At 36.8% G+C, this 22,713-nt stretch overlaps 1 protein-coding gene across 1 annotated transcript; it reads left to right on the forward strand.

The window, feature by feature from the left end:
- Positions 1-335: 335 nt before the first annotated feature.
- LOC130647146 (uncharacterized) lies at positions 336-19,136 on the forward strand. Its single transcript, XM_057452904.1, has 9 exons — positions 336-527; positions 979-1,155; positions 13,942-14,022; positions 16,553-16,708; positions 17,319-17,444; positions 17,524-17,625; positions 17,785-18,087; positions 18,467-18,631; positions 18,736-19,136. Exons 1-9 carry the CDS (start codon positions 470-472, stop codon positions 18,945-18,947), a joined length of 1,380 nt encoding a protein of 459 aa, XP_057308887.1. The 5' UTR covers positions 336-469; the 3' UTR covers positions 18,948-19,136.
- Positions 19,137-22,713: the final 3,577 nt, after the last annotated feature.

A 22,713-nucleotide genomic window follows, 5' to 3' on the forward strand; every position in this document is an offset into this window, starting at 1 on the left:
ACTTGGCATTTTTAAAGGTTGCTAAGTAAAGAACGTAATAACAATTTCAGCCTCAATTCGTTCAAAAAAGGAAGCATATTCAGTCTTGAAGAAAAAAACGTTTTAAACTGTGCAGGTAATTTTAAAAATCATGCCAGTAGGAAATTTAGTTGCAAAAGAAAATCCGTTTTTAGATATTAGCGGTCAGAAACCCATCAATGTGTTAAACTGTTTCAACGGAGACTTTATTGCTAGCATCAAGAAGCTCATAAAGGAATGCATAATTATTTCAATTATAGATGTTATTGATTTTAACAATAACGTTAATTACCTTACAATTTTCTTACACTCATAGCAACAAGAGAGGAAGACTTTGCTGTGTTTGAAGTACATCCTCTGTATATAAGCCAGCCTAAACAAACAAAAGTTATAGGTTTTACAATTTCTTTTTTGTTACTTAAAATGGCGCTTTAAGGTAATATTGTTCAAAATGATACGACAGTTTATTGTTCTGCTTTGCTGCTTGGTATGGAATGTTAAAGCAAAAGGTATATTTTTGTCCTGTATAAGTTCTGTGAAAAGGTGGCAAGATATATTTCCTTTTGCCATGCTTTATTGCCGTATCAACGAAATGCCAAGCGGAAACCAGCAGTGAAAATAATGTTACTTTTTTTAGTTAAACTTCTAAATTTCAGTTAAGGCTTGGCGTGAAGGATTCAGGCTAAGTCAAACAACCTATTTAAAAAAATATATCAATTCTTTTATTTATGGCGGACTTGCTGTTTTAAAGTTTTATTCTCATAGTATATAAATTATGTAATTTTCGCGCTACACCAATTGTTATTGTGACCAATTTTTCAATTGGTTTTGTGAAACAATATTATTGTACGCTGGGTTTGAAAAAATATGCTAAAGTTTGTTGTAAAAGTAGTAGGGTAGCTTAATTGTCTCTATTGATTGGACCATAGATAATAGAAATTAGATTTTCTTTCTATTTAGAGGTAAAAGCTGGGCATAGATGGAGGCATATATCTGGCAGATTGAAAGTAATCTCTGCTGGGCAAGCCGGAGTTTGGGGTGTCGATACACGCAACTTTGTTTGGCTTAAAGAAGGTACATATTTGGATGGACCAATTCCAGTTAATGCAACATTTGGAAAGCATTGGTTTAGAATATGTAAGTAGAAGTACACCACATAACTGGCAGAGAAGTAAGTTCTGCGCAAATGATATATGCAAATGTCTTAAAATTGCTTTCAATGCAAGCGCATAGCATGTAAGACCCGTAGAAACAAGCAATTCATGGTCACTAACTTATTAAAATATACTATCCTTAACTCTTTTGCTATGCAATTTCTAAAGCAATTGAATGTTAGCGATGTGACATCCTCAAAAAATTGTGGACAATGCCTTGGAAAATGGTTTGTAAGATTTCACTTTGCTTCTGCGTTAAAATAGTGAGCGAATTCTTCAGGTTACAAATAATTATTGACCATTATTTAATGCTAAAAATTACTTTTTAATTTCTAAGAAGGTTCTTGAATTAGCCAAAATTGGATAAAAAAGAATGCAAATGTTTTTTATTGCATAGATTCGTTGTACCAGAGGATGCTACGAGCTTCTGTTGTATAAAAAAGGAATGTTAAGTATTTAGCCTAAGCATTTAGGCTAACCATTTACTTTAATGGGATTAATTTTCGCGGGGATTAAATTTTGCGAGCTCGAAAATTCGCGAAATGTACAGGATTAATTTTCGCGAATTTTAGCAAATAATCTGTTTTTGTGTATTTCGCAAGGACTTAATTTCGCGAATGAATGAAATTAAGAAGAATTTTTTTTATTGATGTAACATCTTTATTCACCTCACCATATACATAAAAACGAAAAACTATCAATCGTCGTCCTCGTCAATAATGAAGGCAACAAATGCATTACGTTCAATTTCTTCACATTCCCATTCTAAGTCTGAATCGTCATCGTCATCATTTGTTTTTTTTTAAATATCGTATACCTAATTCTTCTTCGCTCAAAGTGGTTATTGTAGGTGCTTGGAAATTATAGACACGATTCCAACGGAGTATTTAATAATCTTACTCGCTAAACAAACAGAATACAAGGCGAAGTTTAAGCAACAAATTACACATGTAAGATGACATAAAATATAATAAGAAATAAACACTTACTAGAAATATAGTGGCGTAAGCCAAGCCAACTACAAGTGAGAGAAAACAACTGATAATGTAACTGAGATACAGGACAACTCCTGTGATGTGCGAATATAAATTACTAATTCACTCAACAGCGAATGTATTTCTGAAGTTTATGTCCGACCTAGTCGCTACATGCTGAAGACTGCTAGCACAGAAAAAGGATGTGCAAGATGTGCAAAAAAAAAACAGACTCAAGGGGAAAATTTAACTAAAAATAGTATCAAAATTACAATCATTCTTTTACATAATTAACACGGGACATCACAACACAAAACTAACGAATATAATGCATCTCGTACTCCACCGCAGAGCTAACTCTACAGCAGAGCACAAACGGGACAACACAAGGACAACACAAATTACATAATAAATATAAATTTCAATACGGCAGGAACACATGGCTCCTCTCATGTTCGTGCATACAACATGACCTAATGGCTCCTCGTCGGGAATCGGACTATTCGTTTTCCAGAAGCAAAACTACCTTTGATATCGGCCGTTGCATTACGACTCGAGATCCGCTCATTCGAATGTTCACAATTCTCACTATTCCATGCTTATCTGACACGACGCTCACAATTCTTGCTAACGGCCAACGATTTCGAACAGTAAACATGGTTGAGTCTTTTAATATGACGATGTCTCCAACCTCAAAATTACGTTTAATCGTGTTCCAACGTCGACGTTCCTGAAGGGTTGAAAGAAATTCCTTTCTCCATCTAATCCAGAATTCATTTGCTATGTGTTGAACTCTACGCCATCTTTTCCTCGAATAAACATCAGGTTTCGGAAATTCTCCCGGTGGTGGCAACACGACATCTGACTTCATTGTCAAGATATTTGATGGAGATATTGGTATGAAGCTATTCGCGTCACTGAGGGTATCGACTGTTAGGGGTCTTGAGTTTAATATGGCTTCCGTTTCAATGAGGAGGGTGTTTAATGATTCATCATCTAAACTTGAACCGTGGGTCTTTAGCAATGAGGTTAGAATTTGTCTGGCTGATCTTATCTGCCTCTCCCAGACTCCTCCCATGTGACTGGCTGCTGGTGGATTGAAGTTCCATATCCAATCAGCGTTTAACTCGTTTAGAAAAAACTTGATTTTTTCATGATCCATTTCTAAAAAAGCTCGTTTTAATTCATTATCACTTCCAACGAAGTTACTTCCATTATCAGATCTTAGATACCTTACGTTTCCTCTTCTGCCAACAAAGCGACGAAGGGCCAAAATAAACGTATCAGTTTCTAAACTGCTTGCGATTTCAATGTGTACAGCTCTGCTAGATAAACATGTAAACAATACACCATACCTTTTCATCTCGCTTCTCCTTACCTTGATCAAGAATGGACCAAAACAATCTAATCCGCAATAACTGAATGGTGGTGCTTCGTTGAACCTTTCTTTTGGCAAATCGGCCATCTTTTGCTCTCCAGCACGTCCTCTTAAACTCCTACATATGGTGCACTTATGAATGACCTTTCGTGTTAAAGCATTTATATTCACGATCCAAATCCCATAACTTCGTACTTTGTTGATGGTTATTCCTCTGCCCGCATGTGCGACGTTCTGATGGCAATATCGAATAATCAACATGGATGTCTGGCTATCTTTCGGCATGATGATAGGATGCACATGTTCTTTATCTAGCCCAGATCGTTCGATTCTTCCTCCTACTCTTAACAGACCTTGTGAATCAACAAAGGGATTAAGTTTCGACAATTTGTTTTTAACATTGATTTTCCCAGACAACAAATTTCGCAATTCCGTTTTGAAATATTTTTCTTGAGTCAGTTGCATGATTTTTCTTTCAGCGCATTTCAATCGTTCGACGTCGATGATACCTTTCGTGGATGCATCGCCGGGTTTTATCGTTTTGATTCTATCTGCAAACAGAAGGATCCACGCCATTACACGCTTTATTTTCTTCCAGCAAGACATGCGTTCTTCAAGCGTGCTCATCAGATCATTTGTGACTAGGCAAGCGTTTACTTTCACTTTCTTAACCTCCGGGTCGTTTTCGTCTACTTCTGCGGCGTGTTTGGATAGTTTCCAACTAGACTGATCATTCCACAAGAACTCTGGTCCTCTAAACCACATTTTAACTTGTTTGTCTTTCGAAGCATCTGATCCTCGTGACGCTATGTCGGCCGGATTTTCGTTCGACGGTACATAATTCCAGTCGTCGATTTTGCTGTTGCTTCTGATAATCTCGATTCTATTAGCCACAAAAACTTTGAATCTTTTCGTTTGATTCTTTAGATATCCTAAGACGACTTGACTATCAGTCCAAAAATATTCATTAATACATAGTAGTCGCAATTCTTGTCTCAACAAAGAAGCTATCTTAACAGACAAAGTAGCTGCTGTTAATTCTAATCGAGGCATAGATACGAATTTCAAAGGAGCGACTCTTGCCTTACCCATAACCAAGCAAACATGTACTCTGCCACTTTCATTTACTATTCTTAGGTACGTAGCTTGGCCATATGCAAACTCTGATGCATCAGAAAAGTAGTGGATCGAGGAATGAACAATCTTACCAAATTTTTTGGGCTTGAAGCATCGCGGTATTCTAAATCCTTCAAGAGGCTGGATACAGTCTTTCCATCTGTTCCAGTCATTACAATTGTCTTCAGGAGCTGGGTCATCCCAATTTAGGCTCATGCTGCACAGTTCTTGAAGGATTATTTTTCCTCTGACTAGAAATGGAGCTAAAAATCCCAAAGGATCGTACAACGTGCTCAACATAGAAAGCATACCTCTTCTGCTGTAGGGCGTCTTTTTCAGTTCGATCTTAAATTTGAAGCAATCCATTTCGATATCCCATGTGATACCTAACGTACTATCGGACGGCAGATCCGTATCTCCAGACAATAATTCACAATCAGTAAACCCCGTTTTCCGATCATCTTCAGGTATAGACAATAACACTTCTTTATTATTGCTGACAAATTTTGTTAACCTAAAACCTCCCGCCTTACACATAGAAGTGACGTTTTTCATTAACGAAATGGTCTCACCAAGATTATCTTTTGACTTCAGCATGTCATCGACATAAAAATTCTTCAATAACGTTTCCGCTGCATCAGTTCCAAATTTGCCTTGATTATCTAAGGCAGTTTTCTTCAAGGCATAATTGCTACAACTCGCAGACGAAGTCGCTCCAAAGATGTGGACATTCATTTCGTATTCAACCGGTTTGGTCATTTCTTTATCGTTTTTGTCCCACCAAAGAATTCTCTGAAACGATCTTTGGTGTTCCGTTACAAACACCTGGAAGTACATAGATTCGATGTCAGCCATGACTGCTATGGTTCCTTCTCTAAATCTGTTAAGCACACCTATAAGATGGTTGGTAAAGTCTGGTCCAGGGATCAATTCCTTGTTTAATGATCTACCATGGTATTCTGCTCCACAATCGAAGACTACTCTGATCTTATTCTTCTTTTCATTATAAACTGCATGATGGGGGATATACCAAGACTTCCCAGGAGATGCAGGTAGCACGGCTTTTCTTGCATAGCCTTTATCTATGATGTTCTTCATGAACCTTTGGTATTCAGCTAGGAATTTCGTATTTCGTATAAATCTTTCCTTTAAATGCATCAGTCTTCTCAGCACAACGTTTCTGTTGTCAGGCATCAACAAGTCTTTGTTTCGGAATGGCAAAGGCAGTTCATAATGACTTCCAACCTTGCCTGCTTTTGACTCCATTATGGTTAGAAATGTTTTATCTTCTATTGACATTTCTTCTAGATTAAATTCTATGTTGCTGCGAGGCGACAATCTTGCCTCCGTAAAATCTGAAAGGTACAACTTTTCAAGCATGTTACTAATATGAGTTTCTTTCACACTACTTTTTGATTCAAAATGATGCTTAGCAATTCCGTTGTTTCCTATGTCGTTCACAGCAATTTTATGACAAGATTTGATAGAATAATTATTTTTACCTTCTGACTTGATTGGTCCTACAATGCACCATCCAAGTATGGTTCGGTATGCATATGGGCCACCATCTTGACTGGGCAGCACATCCACTGGTTCAAGTGCCTTTGCACAATTTGCGCCAATCAACAAGTCAACATCAAACTTCCGGATTCTAAAGTGTGGATAAACCTGTTCCAAGTATTTCCATTGTGATAACTTATCGGTAGTTGCTATATCATCTTTATCTACGGGCAGTTCTCTTCTTGTGTATGCCTTGGGTAACATGAACGGGATATTTTCAAATTGTGTGCTAATTCCTTCAATTATCAAATCTTCTATTGCCTCAGATTTAACAGTTTCTGTTCCGTTAATTGTTTTAATGGCTAATGATGTTTCAGCACCACTGACGTCCAATCTCTTGACTAGATCTGTCGTTACAAACGAAGCTTGGCTGCAATTATCCAGCATGGCTAAGGTAGTCACACTCTTACCAGTAGATTTATGTGATACCTTTACTGGCACTATGCAAAGACTGATAACTTCACCAACGTTTAAAGAATTGCATGATTTTGACAATCCAGTGACATTGCTCTTAACAGATTCCTTCTCTTCGGTGCTTTCTTTGTTTTCTTCCTTATCCTTGGAGTCACTTCTTTTCCTAAATCTAAAGCCATGCAAGCCAGTAGGATGGTTTCCTTTACAAATGGTACATTTGCGTCGATGTGGACAGGATTTTGCGTTGTGTTCGTCGGTTATTGGATCGTAACAGCCATAGCATAATCTTTTTCGTCCAAGAAATTTGCTTCTGTCCTCTATGGTATAACTCAGAAACAGTTTACAGTCATCTAAATCATGCTTAGCAGAACAAGCAGGGCACAGCCTTTTAATGTCATTTGACGATCTATAGTTGGTATTCATAGCAAAGCTTTTGTAAGATTTCCTCTTATCAGGTAACTTTTCCTTTGTGTTAGTAAACTGCTTAAGTGCGTTCCTTGAAAATAGCGGATCATTTATCAAGGTAGACTCCTGCTCAATAAAGTCAATGAAATCCTCTAAACTAGGTTCTGAAAGGTGCTTATGACGTTTTATCATAACCTTGCGGTTCCAACGATCCGTCAAAGAACCTGGCAACTTGGAAACGAGAGCACATATGGTATCAGGGGTATCCAACACATTCCAGTCCCTCCCAATTACAATGCTCTGGCACTTTATTAAGAAACTGAAAAAATCTCTGAACCCTTTTGCGTCGTTGAACTTTAACTGAGGCCAATCTCTTATTTCCTTTCTGTAATTAGCTAGAATAATATGGGGATTCCCATACCTTTTTGTCAGAAGTTCAATAGCGTTTTCATAACCAACCTCAGGGGGGTGCTGTATGCAATATCGAATAAGTTCTCTAGGTTCACCTGTTGTAAACTTTATAAGTCTGGTTAACCTGCCTCTGGGATCATCTACCTTTGATTCTACAACCTCCTTAAACATAGCCATAAAATAATTAAAATTTAGTGGGTCTCCATTGAATGGCTCAATGTCAACTTCTGGTGCAGATTGTAGTTTTAACAACTTAAACAAGATACTACTTTCATCATCAACTCTCGAATTCATACCTTCATCTATCCTGCGTTGATACCGCTCTACATCTGGTTGGCTGCGTTGACATCTTTGCACGCGCTTCAGATTTCGGTCCAGGACACCCAAACGTGCTTTGAGTTGAGACACCTCCTCTAAGTTTTTTAACTCTTCCGATTCCAGAGCAAATCTTTGTCTTTCATTTCTGAAATCTCCTTCACTCATACGTTCGGTTTTCTCCACTTTCTTATTAAATCGTTCTTGAAACGATTCGGATGATGCCTTTGTGTGGGACTTGCTAGACGCTCTATCCTTTCGGCTATCGTGCGATTTCAGACTTTCACATTCTTGCTTTTCTTTCAACTCTCTAATTTGGTTGATGGCACGATGTTTGAAATCAAATATTTTTTCGTCTTTGTCGTCGTACCAATTTTGATCATCGCGCCTCTCTTCATCAGTAAAGAGTGGGACGCATTGTTCGTGAACATTTTCAAACTTTTTTACCAAGTCGTTGAATCTTAATAACGTTTCTTCTATCGTCGTTATGCTCCCGAAGCCCACTAAGTTGTCTATTTCGGACGACCTTCTCATCAACCGCCTGAATATTCTTTCTCGTTCTTCTAACAGACACTGAAGTTTAAAGGATCTTCCCTTTTCTGTTAGTTTGACGACTCTTCTTTCTTCGTCATCATTAACGGGAGATGCTTCAATCTCTGGTCGGGTCTCTTTCGTTACTGACATCCTTTTGAATAGCGATTCCAACGAATCCAGTGTTACTTATATTTCTACTTTTGTAGGTGCTTGGAAATTATAGACACGATTCCAACGGAGTATTTAATAATCTTACTCGCTAAACAAACAGAATACAAGGCGAAGTTTAAGCAACAAATTACACATGTAAGATGACATAAAATATAATAAGAAATAAACACTTACTAGAAATATAGTGGCGTAAGCCAAGCCAACTACAAGTGAGAGAAAACAACTGATAATGTAACTGAGATACAGGACAACTCCTGTGATGTGCGAATATAAATTACTAATTCACTCAACAGCGAATGTATTTCTGAAGTTTATGTCCGACCTAGTCGCTACATGCTGAAGACTGCTAGCACAAAAAAAGGATGTGCAAGATGTGCAAAAAAAAAACAGACTCAAGGGGAAAATTTAACTAAAAATAGTATCAAAATTACAATCATTCTTTTACATAATTAACACGGGACATCACAACACAAAACTAACGAATATAATGCATCTCGTACTCCACCGCAGAGCTAACTCTACAGCAGAGCACAAACGGGACAACACAAGGACAACACAAATTACATAATAAATATAAATTTCAATACGGCAGGAACAGTTATTCCTCTCACTCCATTAGTGAGAGGACGGTAAAGTCAAGCATTGAATCAATGTTATTGAATGGATCAAGACAATCAAGACTACCAGTCCTTTTTCAACTGCACTAGTAACCCCAGACGCTTTCCATCCACTAATAATCGTGTTTCGGCCATCTGATTTGGTCATTTCATTGAACAGGTCAACCAACCATTGTGCATGTAGAGGCTTCAATATGGAGAGCTTCAAGGGAATGTCGATGTTATGGAACAACCTCCCTTCATCTAACTGCATGGTTATCTGTGTACTGTACCAGTCATTGCATTTATTTTTCATAAAATTTTTAGCAAATCCATTAACTGTCAAGTCAAGTGGCTGAGAAATGTGAGTCGTATTAGCAGGCACACATGATATTTCGATGTTGTGTTCACGAAATCCAAAACAGTAGCTGTCATCTGTACAGTGAATACATCCACTATTACCAATGCTTTTTGTTCGTTGGCCAGATTTTGATCGTTACATCCTCATCTCGAATTTTTGCGATGTATGGGACTAAAATCTCCTCTATTAATTTGCATGCTTCTTTCTCGTTGCTGTAGTGTGTTTTGTTGACGCTTAGTGAGAAATCGTCTGGAAACTGAAACCAGGGTACACTCTTACTTGTTTTCCCTCCATAAATAAGTTGCATGGGCAAATAATTGTTTGACAGTGAGATAGAAAACGTAGCGGTAATGGTTCTCTTGTCAGTGCTTCCGTTGATTACTACGTTTAATGAACATCTTTTTGCTAAAGTTGCACAACCTACTGGAACATACTTTGTAGGCGTCTGATCGACGAACAGTACTTTCATTAAGTTTCGGGAAGTTCGACTTGAACTTTCTCACACAAGCTAAGTTCCTATTCTCAGTTGCATATTTTTCAAGCGATCCTCCGGCGTGTAAGTCTTGTAGTTTCCTCGCTTTTATGGAGAAATTGTAAGAAAATCATTTTTTCAAGAAGGACTGTGTGTCTTGAGTTAATGGTTCCAATAAATTTCAAGTCATACTATGTATATTTTATTCTTACCTGTTGCATGTTCGTTTCTCGCCATATCGCTATTAGTTACATATGAATACTGACCAAACAACCCAACAATGAAATACGATACTGTGTGCAAGTTTCTTAGTATGGTTTCTACTAGCACCTTTTTCGACACTTTATCAAGACTATTATTAAACACGCAATATAAAGTACAAGTGTCAAAAGTAAATACTAGCTTCCATCATTCACGATGACGATGAATTATGAAAAGACAAGCGAGTTTACCGCTGCCGTCAGAGGTTATCACTTCTATCGAAATATTTGGCGTCCATACATGACCGAAAAACTGGAGTGCTATCATAAATTTGGAAACGTGTTTGATATGTTTGCAATTAAAACTTGCGAAGCCAGTGGAGAAGTTGTTGGTCACCTACCTCGAGAGATTTCGCGCGCTACAAAGTCTCTGTTGGATCGTGGAGCGAAGGTTTCTGCAGAGCAGTCACGCTCGCCCCAAGTTCAAGGGGGTCTTGAGATAGCATGTGAAGTTATAGTAAAAATGCCAACAACAGTGAAAAATCAAGTGCTGTTGGGACGATATTTAGAAATTATCAAAGACCTGTATGCTGAACCCAAGAACGAAATGATTTTAGGAAGCTTCCTTACGCCAGAACAACAACAAAAACAGCTGATGGTAAGACAACTTCATAGAGAGAAAGCAAAAGATTCGCGAGCAAGAGTACCAAAAAGAGCATGTCATGATATTACCCATTGTAATCGACTACTGTTTTTAAAAAGTAAATGTAGCTGCAATGGTGTTTTATTTTTTTTCTTTCTCTCTCCACCAACCCACACGCATACGTCAACGTTTCAGATATTATTTAAAAGTACTTTCTAAGAAAACTGGGTAAGAGGTTATCGTGAAAGTGATGCAATAAGAGAAAAAACATTTCGTGCACTTTTTACATAACGAATTGGCTTGCTACGTGTTAAAAATGCCATTGTTTGGTTTTGATTCTGAAATTCAGCAAACGTTAAAAAAAGAAAAAAATTCAAATTTTTGACGAGGATTTAATTTTGCGAAAATGGCCCAATTTCGCGAAATCCCCGGGAAAATTAATTCCTTTAAAGTAGCCTAAGCATTTAGCCTATGTACCGAGCTATGCGAAATAAATATGAAGTTAACAAAAAAATGGCATAATCTAACGTTTTCGTAGTATCAAAGAGTTTTCACTGGTTCTTAACTTCATCTTGCATGAGTTTAACAGTTTGCTTTAGGGTAAGCTTTCCACCTTCTTTACTTCGGTATATTATAGATCGACTTTGCGTTCTGAATGTGTATTCTTCTCGATTACCAATCCACAGTCGATTCTTACATTTGTCAACATTTTCTTCTTGATTGTCTTTTTTAAATTGTCATGCCTTGTTTTAAATTGTAATCATAATATTCTTTAGCTCTTTGACCATTTACTTTAGATTTTCGTTTTTCCGTTATTTTTTTGTATAATTCATTTGTGCCTATTTAATTCATTTCGAATTGCTTTAATATTTATTGTTCTGTGTTGTGTTCTGTCGCTGTTGCATTTTTCTGCCTCTTTACGGTCAATGTTTTTAGGAAATCCTTGCAAAAAGGAGGATTTTGCTTTCTTGAAAAATCTTGAGGGTTGCAACCTCTGACTATAGTAGAACCAGCTGTCATTAGACAAGAAATATCATTACAGCTAGCTGTTTTTTCACTTTATCATCAATAATTAAACTTCTCAGTTTCACATTCTGCTTAATCTATGATTCCCGTTTTTCCGCTGGATTTTACCAATATATTACACAAAAGTTCAATTTCTATCGAATTGACATTTTCTTGCTTTATTGATCACGCAGTCCTTTACGTAAAGGAGACATAAAAGGTGATTTGGTTTTTGGAAAGTTGCGACAAGTACCCGATGGATGTTTCTTTATCGGCCCTTAATGCTTTCAAATCAGTATTTGACTTAACACTGACCCTACTGCTCGCAATTGTGCAATACAAATCTTTGTTTTGTACAAATATAGAATCCAAAAACGAAGCCTTGTTAGATATTGTGTATTGTAATTTTGCGCCAGTGTTATATGCTTATGAGTGGTGATTGTAACGTTATAATCGCAACTGTTAAATGTAACACGCACTTCAAGATTGCTAAACAGTATTTACACTGGTGCAGTTCTTGCGTCTGTCTAGAATTGAATTACTTGTTTCTCGTTGACCCTGACATAAATCCCGCAACTCAGCAAACGCATCATTTTTTGATTACATTATACGATTGTCAATAGTTCCAGATATCAGCCAATGTTCGACTATCCCATCCTCATTATTATCTAAATTATGTTTTTACCCTTTCTTATTTTTGAGATTCCAAGCATTTTATGTAACAATAATAATAATAATAATTATAATAATGTTCTTGTTGTTCGTTTCTCCTTCTTTTCCATCTCTGTTTCGTGACTATCGCCATCGAAGAAATATTTAACATGCATCAATGAGTTCATTTCTCTATTCCTATAGTACCAGTAAAAACATCTTAAAAAATCACCCATTGCCCATGTGAATCTACGAATCTTGTAGCTTGATATTCATGCAGCTCAAATGGATTTTGGGAGATTTCAATTGGTCGTCGACATCTCTTACATAACAGACTTTAGTAGTCTTTCTTTTCATGTCAAAAATGAGGTCAACCGTGACGTGTGTCTAATCACCAAGTTTAGACGTGTCGGCCACAATTTGCTGGATGTACAGAGGCGCATACTTAGGGATTGGCTCTCTGATCGGATATTAGCCTTCTTCTCATTTATTCAGCCGTGCTCTATATGTCTTAACCCTTTTAAATTTTTCAACAATTTTCTAAACATCAAATAAAAAATAGTTTACCCCCTAAAATGTCAATTTTTTATAAAATCAAGGCTTGGATCTCTAACGGCGATCGCTTTATTTCGTCATATTATTAAAAGTTTTATAAGTGCTTTTGAATAAAACCACAGAAAATATGTTCCACTTTGCCTGCCACATCCAGTTAGCGTTGTGGTACTACTGGGCTTATATTAAGGACCAACATAACACGTAGTTTAAATGTAATGATCCCTGTGTTTCTGTAGTAGATACATTCTACCTGAATAATCCCTCGTCGTACATATTTTTTTTACTAGAAATTAGTCAGTTTATGTCACTAAATAAATGGATGGGAGAATCCAGCGGTTTTATTTACCCCAGCTGATCCATGTTGGTCAGTTCACCCTGATATAAGCGTTTGCGTACTCCTCTTTCTGTATTGAGAACGCGTGAGAAGCAAAGAAAGTAATACATTTCTTATCTTTTGTTATTGCAGCTGGCCGTTTTGTCACTTCGTTAACAGTATATGCCAGATATAATCACTTATAAGCAATATACGAGGGTTTCCAGACTTAACTTAGATTTAAAAGCATGATTTTAAGTGCAACACCAATGCTAACATATAACATAACATGTTAGCTATGCCAAAAATAGCTCTTCAAAAATTTCATTACGCCGATTTTCTTCACACGATTCGAGTTCACTTCTGAGTGAATCATTTTTAGTAGTGAAAATATGAAGTTGCAGTGGTAATGCTTTACCAATAAGCCTTTGAATTAGAAAAATCATACTTTTTTGACCTGCTTCCTCGCCCAATTTGATCTCTGCCAGTAAATAGTTATATTCCAAGGGTTTAATTTAACCACTTTCTTATTAAAAACACACATAAACTTTATCGTAAAAGACTGGAGGAAACAAGACAAGCTTTGACTGTTTTAAAATTTGGGTAGATTTTACCAGTTTAAATTCCAAATGGATTTTTTATTTAACTCTTATCCTGATTGTTTTTAATAATATATCATTGATTTTGTTATGTAGCTGGATATTTGAAGGAGATTTGTTCAGGATACAATGTAGTCTGGGGAGTAAATCCGCGTGGTGCAATATTTATTAGAACAGGTAAGGGTAGATCTTAACTTCGTAGAAATTGTAGCTAAATTGAAGTGTTCTGAAAAAACAAGAAAATATGTATTCCCTGAGGTCAAAAGCTTAACAGCAGATATTATTGCAGGCTTGAGAAAACAAGTCTTAGTAGCTGAAAGTAACAATTTAATATATTATTTGTTGCTTCCAAATGTTTTCAAAAGCGAAGTCTCTTTAATAATAGCCGTATTTTGTCTGTGTGTCCGCGAAAGCCGGGTCCCGTTACGGAAACACGAAATTTTTAAAATGCACACCAGTACCAAATGCGATATATTTTTGGTCCACTTTGTTGCGATGGGTAAATTTAAGGAACGGGCAAACCCGTGGATTTTTCCATGGCAACGACTATCGTCTCAAAAATAATAGCCGTACTCCGTCTGTCTGTCTCTGCGCGGACCCCCCACTGAGTTAGAGAATCGTGCTACGGAAACACGAATATCAAATGCGATATATTTTATCCACTTTGTTGCCACGGGTAAATATAAAGGACGGGCGAACCCGTGGATTTTTCCACGGGCAACGACTTCTCTTTATTAATAGCCGTATTTTGTCTGTGTGTCCGCGAGAGCCGCGTCCCGTAACGGAAACACGAAATTTTTAAAATGCGCACCAATATCAACTGCGATATATTTTTACCGACTTTGTTTTGACCGCTCGCGTGTAGTATACCAATCCTGATTCTTTAAAAAAAAAAGATTTTCGCGACCAGAAAGAATCCAAGATCTTCGCGGAACGAAGGCCATTTTGATAATGGTCCTGTGTGTGGTCAGTGTGTGAGGTTTGTAGGCCTGTTTGACTTTTTTATCTTCTAAAAGCTTTATATATTTGTAATATTTGTTTTCTGTTTGTTTTCAATGTTAGGATAAATATATTGTCACGTTTTTTAGCCACGTACAGATCTTAAACGCACCAGTTTTAGGATGTTTGGCTAGGAACGAAGATTAGCTAGCTAGCTAGCTAGAGCCTCACTTATTGCTATTCTGTCTTATTGCTATTCTGTCTGTAACAACAGGCTGTTCCCTGTGTTTCTGTTTAAGCCATAGTTGAAATGAAGTTTTTTTGGAAAAAGGTATTACGCCTATATGCCTGTTCAACTATGTTTAACTGTACTAAGCGCTTAGCCCGGTGTTAACAACAGACTTTTTTTCTGCAACGTTGTTCACATGTACCAAGGGGTCAGCCTACTGTGACAATTAATTTTTAAACTTTCTCGGTAATCACGCCGGTACGGTTGTGCAACACGGTTTACAGTGTTAACAATGGACTGTTTCCTGTTTGTTTTTATTTAAACAGAATCTGCGATAAAGTTTTTTCAACAGGGTATTATTCCTATATGCCTGTGCAACACCGTTTAACTGCACTAAGCGGTCAGCCCGGTGTCACAATTAATCTTTTTACTTTCACAGGAACTTTTATTCCGCAATATAAAATAATATTGACCGACTGTTGTTGCTATGGCGGGGTAACAACGGTTTTAAGTCTGTTTTTATTTCATCTAACGTTGCAGGAAAGTTATTTTTTGAAAAAATATGTTACAGTCGCAACACTATAATGGTGTATGCGCTTCACTTAATTTACATACTGTATACCTGTACTAAAGCGCTTCACCTGATCGTGTGCAACAGTTTACGACTACTATTAATTGTTCCACCGGTGTGTTCAAAGCTGTTTTCCTGTCCTAGGCGTTCAACCTGGTTGCACAAATAATTTTGAAATTACGCCGAAACTTATTCTGCAAAATAAAATAATATTGAACGATTGTTTTTGTTATGATGGAGTAAAAACGGTTTGTAGAACTCTGTTTTCATTTCAGCTATTGTTGCAGGAAAGTTCTTTTTTTAAAAATATGTTGCAGTCGCAACACTGCAATGGTGTATGCGCTGCACTTGATTTACGACATACTGCAAACCTGTACTAAAGCGCTCCACCTGATTGTGTGACACAGTTTACGGCTCTTATGAAGCGCTCCACAGAGTGTTCAACGCTGGGTCACACCTTGACTTGTGGCTTACCCCGGCGTTTCGGCGCCGGGTTTCCCGGCTAGTATATTATAATTTTGGATCGATTTTACGTAACATAAAATTACTTTTATCATGTTTAATCATATGCGTCAACCTATTCTGCGTGCCTTTTTTGGTAATTTTGTCAAATTTATCGGAAATTAAAGAAATCCTCAGCAGATCTTCAGTGTCACCTAATACCATCTCTTGCACATGTTAAAAAGAACGACGTTCGTGCAAGCAAGGCTTGCAGTTAAAAGTCATGACTGCGGTAACCTGGTTTATTAAATCTATCTCCTTCGAGTATTTAACATGTGCTTAACCCATTTTCTTCAATAATTAATAACTTTTTGGCATGATGCTCCCTGTAAAAAACATTTATCTATCCATATATCGGCTGTTTAATAAATCTTACGAGATAGGTAAAATATTCTTGTAAAGTTGTTATTGGTCGAGGTTCTTTAATGGTTTATCTGTATTTTTATTTAAAAGCTTATTCACTTTAGGCATATCAAAAAAGAACCCACAGGGAAAGAAATGGAAAGTTATTCCAGGTGGTCTTAAACAAGTGAGCGTCAGTCCAAGAACAAATAATGTATGGGGTGTAAATGTAAATGATCATATATACTACAGACATGGTGCCAGCATTTCGAGACCAGCAGGTTAGTAGTTTGCTACTTTAGATCTGCACTTTAAATGTCGGTTTCCATTAAAATCAATAAAGGTCGTTAAAACGTATTTACAACATTTGTTGTAAAACAACTTTTGTCTATCTCTGTTGTTTATAAAACATTTAAGCCACCGTTGTAAACTGTTGCTCAACATTATTTATGGTGTAGAAAACGACCTTCAGTAACAGGAAAGTTAATAACTTCTGCAAGTTCGCACATTTCGTAAAGTAGTTGTCAGGATTGGTGCAACTAACCAATAAGGACGTGGATTCCTGTACATAATTCGGTTAGACTACATAATAATGCAGTTATTAATAGAAGATTAATGTAGATCCATAGTGTATACCGACCATTGTATACAACCACTTTGTTTTTGACGAGTTGTTAATTTTTCCAGAAATTGCAAACATTTTGACATTAGTAAGTCTCAAAAAAGTACTGCTATTCAATAATTTAATTACAAAGCAATACACTTACATTAATTATAACAGACACGGAATATAATGAGATGGAAGTGTATGGAAAGAAAATTATAGTAATTATTTTGTATGTAGAAGAAAATTCAGAAAACACGTTTTTTTAACTCAGCCTTATAACTTAGGTAATTATTGGGTGCACATACCAGGCGGTTTAAAGTATATATCTGTAGGAGATTCTGGTGTTTGGGGTGTGAACAAGCATGATCATATATACTATCGAGTTGGTACAAGAGGAGGCCATGGCAGCGGTATAACCCATTACGTTTATTTTACGGCTGCTTTTTATGGGTGTTTTTAAAATGTTAATTTTCTAGAATTTTATTTCAGGTAAACATTGGCATCGAATATCTGGTGGACTGAAACAAATATACAGTGGCCATAATATTGTCTGGGGAGTAAATGCTCACGACCACATATATATTAGAGAAGGTACTATTTTGTTATTTTTAACACTGCAGGACAGCTAATGAGTTATCAGATTTTAGTAACATATTACTTCTTTTTATACACATCTACATCCACGTTAAATTCCTACGCTGAACGAAACAAACGAAAAGGGAACAATTTCAAATTAGCTTTCATTAACAGGTATCTCTGATCTTCATCCTTCTGGAACACACTGGCGTCGTATTGGTGGTCTTTTAAAATATGTAACAGTTAATAGCTACGACGGAGGTGTTTGGGGAGCTAATTCGCATAATCATTTATGGTACAGATTGGGTGCCCGTTTAGTGAATGTTGGATTTTCGCCATGGACGCCATTATCAAAATGCAGCGATGAATGTGGCGGTTTGCAGCACAGATACAGGTACTGTTTGCGACATGCACCTGGATACCAGCCATCTTCGTGTATAGGAAGTTTAGCTGATGATATTAATTGTGGTTCACATTGTAAGTTGAATAGCTAATTGGTATTTGAATAAAAGTCTTGGTCTATTATGATGGTTTATTAACCAAACCATTTTGCCAGTCTTAGCGACTACCACAGGTCTATATTTTCCAGAATAACAGATTATAAGTGATTTATTGCCCCACTAATTAACACTAAAAATGAACGAATGTTCATTATTTAAATGAAAACATGCCAGGTCATTTAGCATTGCCTAAACTCGCAATATATTAGAACAGATTATTTTTGACGATAGTTTTGAACACATTTTCGTTTTCCACTAACCAATTAATTGTTTTTAAAGAACGTGAGGGTTCGAAAATACTTCATCATCCTTTAATGTAAATCCACCTTATTTTGCAATATTTCTTGTTTACGTAGGTTATCCTAAATGGCCTCGAGATTTTGCCTGGCATTCTGCTGGACCACTTCTTGGAAGACATTGTATTCAAATCCTAGAAGCAGCTGATCCGCACACTTGGCGAGACAATTACTTTTGTTGGTACAGAAAGAAAAAATCACCGAACATTAAATGGTCCTCAGCTGGTACGTGCCAATTCATTTCTGTGCAGCCTAATTCCTTGCTAGTTTGTTGAAAATTCAGATAAGTAAATCAAAAATTAATAACCATACATTCATTTTTCTATTAGGTCCCATTAGAGGAATGCGCTGCACCCAGATTCTTGAAACAGCTGATCCACACACATGGCGAGATAATTACTTATGCGTGCCGCCGACTTCCCCTTATAATTTCAGATGGTCCTCCGCAGGACCAATAAAAGGACTAGAATGTATACAATGGCTAGAAGCTGCCGATCCTCATACATGGAGAGATAACTATTTATGCAACAGGAGAATGTGAATATTCGTGAGATAGATCAATCTCTATACTCATTTTGAACCTCTGTTTTTCGTACTTATACAAAACAGAATCAGATATAAATATAGCTCCTTGTATTCTTCCTATGTGAAGGATGATAGGGTACATATGTAAAATGTTTGCATTCCTAATTGTAAGCGACATATTATGTATTTATTTTTCTTCAGTCAATATCTGTCACTTTGTGCGCTGTTTCCGACGTTCTGCTATAAGTCGGGTACACGACTTTTCAGGTTATGCGCATGCGCATGAGAATAGTATAAATGCACGTGTTGTATCCTCGGCCAAGCCTCGATCTTTGGTCGCAGGGAATGCATCGTAAACTTTAAGTAGCATGTCGAATCCTGAACTCGATACATGTATCCAACAGCTAGTGGAAGATTTACTTCAACGTCACTAACAGCAAACATTGGCAGCTGCTACCTTTGTTGCTGAAACAATTGCTTCACGTTTCTTAGACAGCCAACAGTCAAAGATTGATAAAGCGTTTGAATCTTAAAAGAAATTGGCCATCGTCAGTCTAAGATGCAAAATAAATCAACACGAATTTAGCTTTTGACAAAACGTTATGGACAAATTCGACAAGGCAGCGGACAGTTTGGCGGATAAGTACATCGAAAAAGCGCAAAAATTGTTGTCTGAAGGTAAGACCTTAGTTGAGAAACGTATTAAACTCATTAAGTTGGCAGGCAGAGAAGATTAGGCAACGATTAAGAAATATTTAAGTGACGACTTAGCCTCTGATTCAGAAGACGAAAAACTTATAAATCGAGCAATCTGTTCAGCCAATGCGAAAAGCGTAGAAGATTAAAGCAACGCACTTTTCCCTAACGAGTGAACTTTAATTTCAAACGTACTTTGGCCCAAGGTATTCTGGAACAAGAGAAAGTCCTCGCCTCTGGGTCATTATTCCGCACGCTGTCCTTTTTCCTGAAGCAACAGTACATTGGTACCACCAGTCAGTCAACGAATTGAAAGAAGACAAACAAATTTAGTTTGCGAATCTGTAGTGGGAAAACTTCAACAAAATAAAAGATTCTGGCTGGATGGGCTTCAGACATCATCCTTCGTTTTAAGTATGATAAAGCATGGCAACCGTATATCTTTTAACCTTCAACCGCCACCGTTTGCCGCTAAGAACAATGCCTCGAGTCTAAAACATAAAAAGTTTGTAGCGCATAGTATTAAGCAAGTTTTAAAAGAGCGTTGTATCGAAGAGGTTTCTAACGTGCCATATTGTTGCAATCCGCTCAGAGTAGCAGAAGGAAATAAATACGATTGGATAACTTTAAATACGAAGATTTAAAAATCGTATCTTCTCAACGTTTGATTTAAAACATGGCTACCATCACAGTCCAATTCATGAGCATGATCAAAAATATTTACGATTTTCCTGGACTTTTCCAGATAACACAGTCAAATATTATCAATTTCTCGTTTTACGATTCGGTCTGGCTAGCGCTTGTTACGCGTTTACAAAGATGACAAGAACTTAATTAAAAAAATGGCAAAAAGACGGTAAAAGATGTACAATGTATTTAGATGCTGGTAGTTTTGGTTCAAAATTACTGAAGACAACAAAAAGCATTCTGCGATTATTTAAAACGATTTGGGAAGACCAGGACTCACCATTAATCTAGAAAAATCAAATTTTGAACCTAGTAGAACTGGAAAATGGCTCAGTTTTAACATCAATACCCGCACCAGCAAATTTTACCGTTTCATCTAAAGAACTACGTAAACTTTTCTCACTTGTGAAATTAGCATTAAACAGCGATCGTGTAAGCGCAAGATTTATCTCAAAAATTGTAGGACGAATTATCTAAATGATTTTAGCTATTGGCCTTTTAATAAGACTTTTTACAAGGCACATGTACTGTTTTATAGAATCTCGTTCAACTTGGCAAAAATTAAAAACGTTGACGAATTTTTAAAGTCAGATCTTCTTTTTTGGTACAGAAACTTCTTCAACACAAATGGTTATCAAATAAAAAAGAACACCTTAACAACCAAGGTTAATTACACGACGCCAGTGACAGTGGTTATGGGGGTTATGTTGTGCAACAATTGGGAGATATTATCGCCAGGGGAAATCTTACTGCGGAAGAAAGACATACAAGTTCTAATTATCGGGAACTTTTCGCTGTTAAACTTATTCTGCAAGCGGTAGACCCACGTGTAAAGAATGAATCAGTTCAATGGCTTTCCGATAATGTTAATGTCATTCGAATAATAGAAGTAGGCAGCAGGAGACTGCATTTACAAAAACTCGCTTTAAAAATCTTTGATGCCTTAATGAGTTATAATATTAAATTAAAATCGTTGTGGATCCCGAGGGAGAAAAATAACAAAGCAGATTTTTTATCAAAAATAATTGATTCCGACAACGGGGGAATAATCATTTAATTACATGGGGAAAAATCATTTAATTCCATTCAACAAAATTTTGGCATTTTTTGCAGTCTATCGTTTTGCCGATGACATAAAAAGGAAAATTACCAACTTTAACTCAGAATATTTTGTCCGAATTCGCGTTCACTTACAATAGGTTTGGTGATTTTAATTGGTTGTGCCCCCTATTTCAATGTTCTAAATCATCTAAAAATTTGTAACGGTCGAGGCGTTCTAATAGTCCATATGTGGCACTCATCATATTTCTGGCCATTGTTAACTCCGAACAGAGTCTATTTTTACGAATTCGTAAAAGATTACTTGTTATTAGATCCTTACTTTTATGATTATACTGCTAGTAAAACCGTATTTGAATGCTTTGCTAAGTTTAAATTTTTAGCTTTGTTAATGGAATTTAATACAGATTAAAGAAACAACTTTTGCTATTTTCCTGTAACGAATTTGACACAAGGACAAATGCCGCACGGGTCTCTTAATTAGCTAAGAAAAGGTCATATTGTGTACATAGCTCCCACTGGTAATTCCACATGTCCAGTAACCTCGCTACGAAAGTATCTGTGTATGACTAATTTGAAATTTCTGCGGATTCTTATTTAATTTGTCGTTTGGCGAAAACAAAGACAGGCCACAATGTGTTAGAGCATCTTTCTATATCCTACGAAAGTGCAAGAAAAACATTTCACAAACATTTGAATACAATTTAAAAAGTACCGAAAAAATTTGGGTTACATTCTATACCCTCAGGTGGAGCTAGTGCTGCTGCAAATAACGGCGTCACTGACAGAATGATAAGTGAACACGGCAGGTGGTCATTAAGTTCCAGTACGGATGGATATATAGAAGATAGCAAATCTCGAAGATTTATGATTGTAACAAAAATTGGTCCTTTTTTAACTCTCCTACTAATATACCAAGTTACTCCAATACTGTTGTTTTTCCTGTTTTATGTTATTGTTAGGAAGATGTGAAAAGAAGCGCCGTTTCCGACGTTCTGCGATAAGTCGGGAACGAAGTTTCTTTTCGGACTCTGCACTACAATGTAACCCGACTTTTTGGGTTATGCGCATGCGTATAAATGCACGTGTTGTATCCTCGGTCAAGCCTCGGTCTTTGTTCGCGTGGCAAGCATTGCAAACTTTAACTGTCATTAATATTAATAGATGCAATTTTCGTTTTATGTACCTCACGGGCGCAAATAATCAATAAAATGTTAACGTAAAGAAAAACAGACGATTTTCTTTCTTGAAAAATACACACAACATTTGCAATCCACATTTGGCCGTGGATGCTGAGAAAGTTTTTAACCCAATTGCTAGTCACAAGTCGGTCGATGTCA

The sequence above is a fragment of the Hydractinia symbiolongicarpus genome, chromosome 6 (assembly GCF_029227915.1).
Source record: "Hydractinia symbiolongicarpus strain clone_291-10 chromosome 6, HSymV2.1, whole genome shotgun sequence".
Lineage (NCBI taxonomy): Eukaryota > Metazoa > Cnidaria > Hydrozoa > Anthoathecata > Hydractiniidae > Hydractinia > Hydractinia symbiolongicarpus.

Excerpts from the sequence above, each read along its gene's own strand:
- LOC130647146 (XM_057452904.1), top strand. The coding sequence starts at position 470 with ATGATACGACAGTTTATTGTTCTGCTTTGCTGCTTGGTATGGAATGTT. Across the intron at positions 528-978 it reads ATGGAATGTTAAAGCAAAAG|AGGTAAAAGCTGGGCATAGA; the intron begins GTATATTTTTGT and ends CTTTCTATTTAG. Across the intron at positions 18,088-18,466 it reads TATTAATTGTGGTTCACATT|GTTATCCTAAATGGCCTCGA; the intron begins GTAAGTTGAATA and ends TTGTTTACGTAG.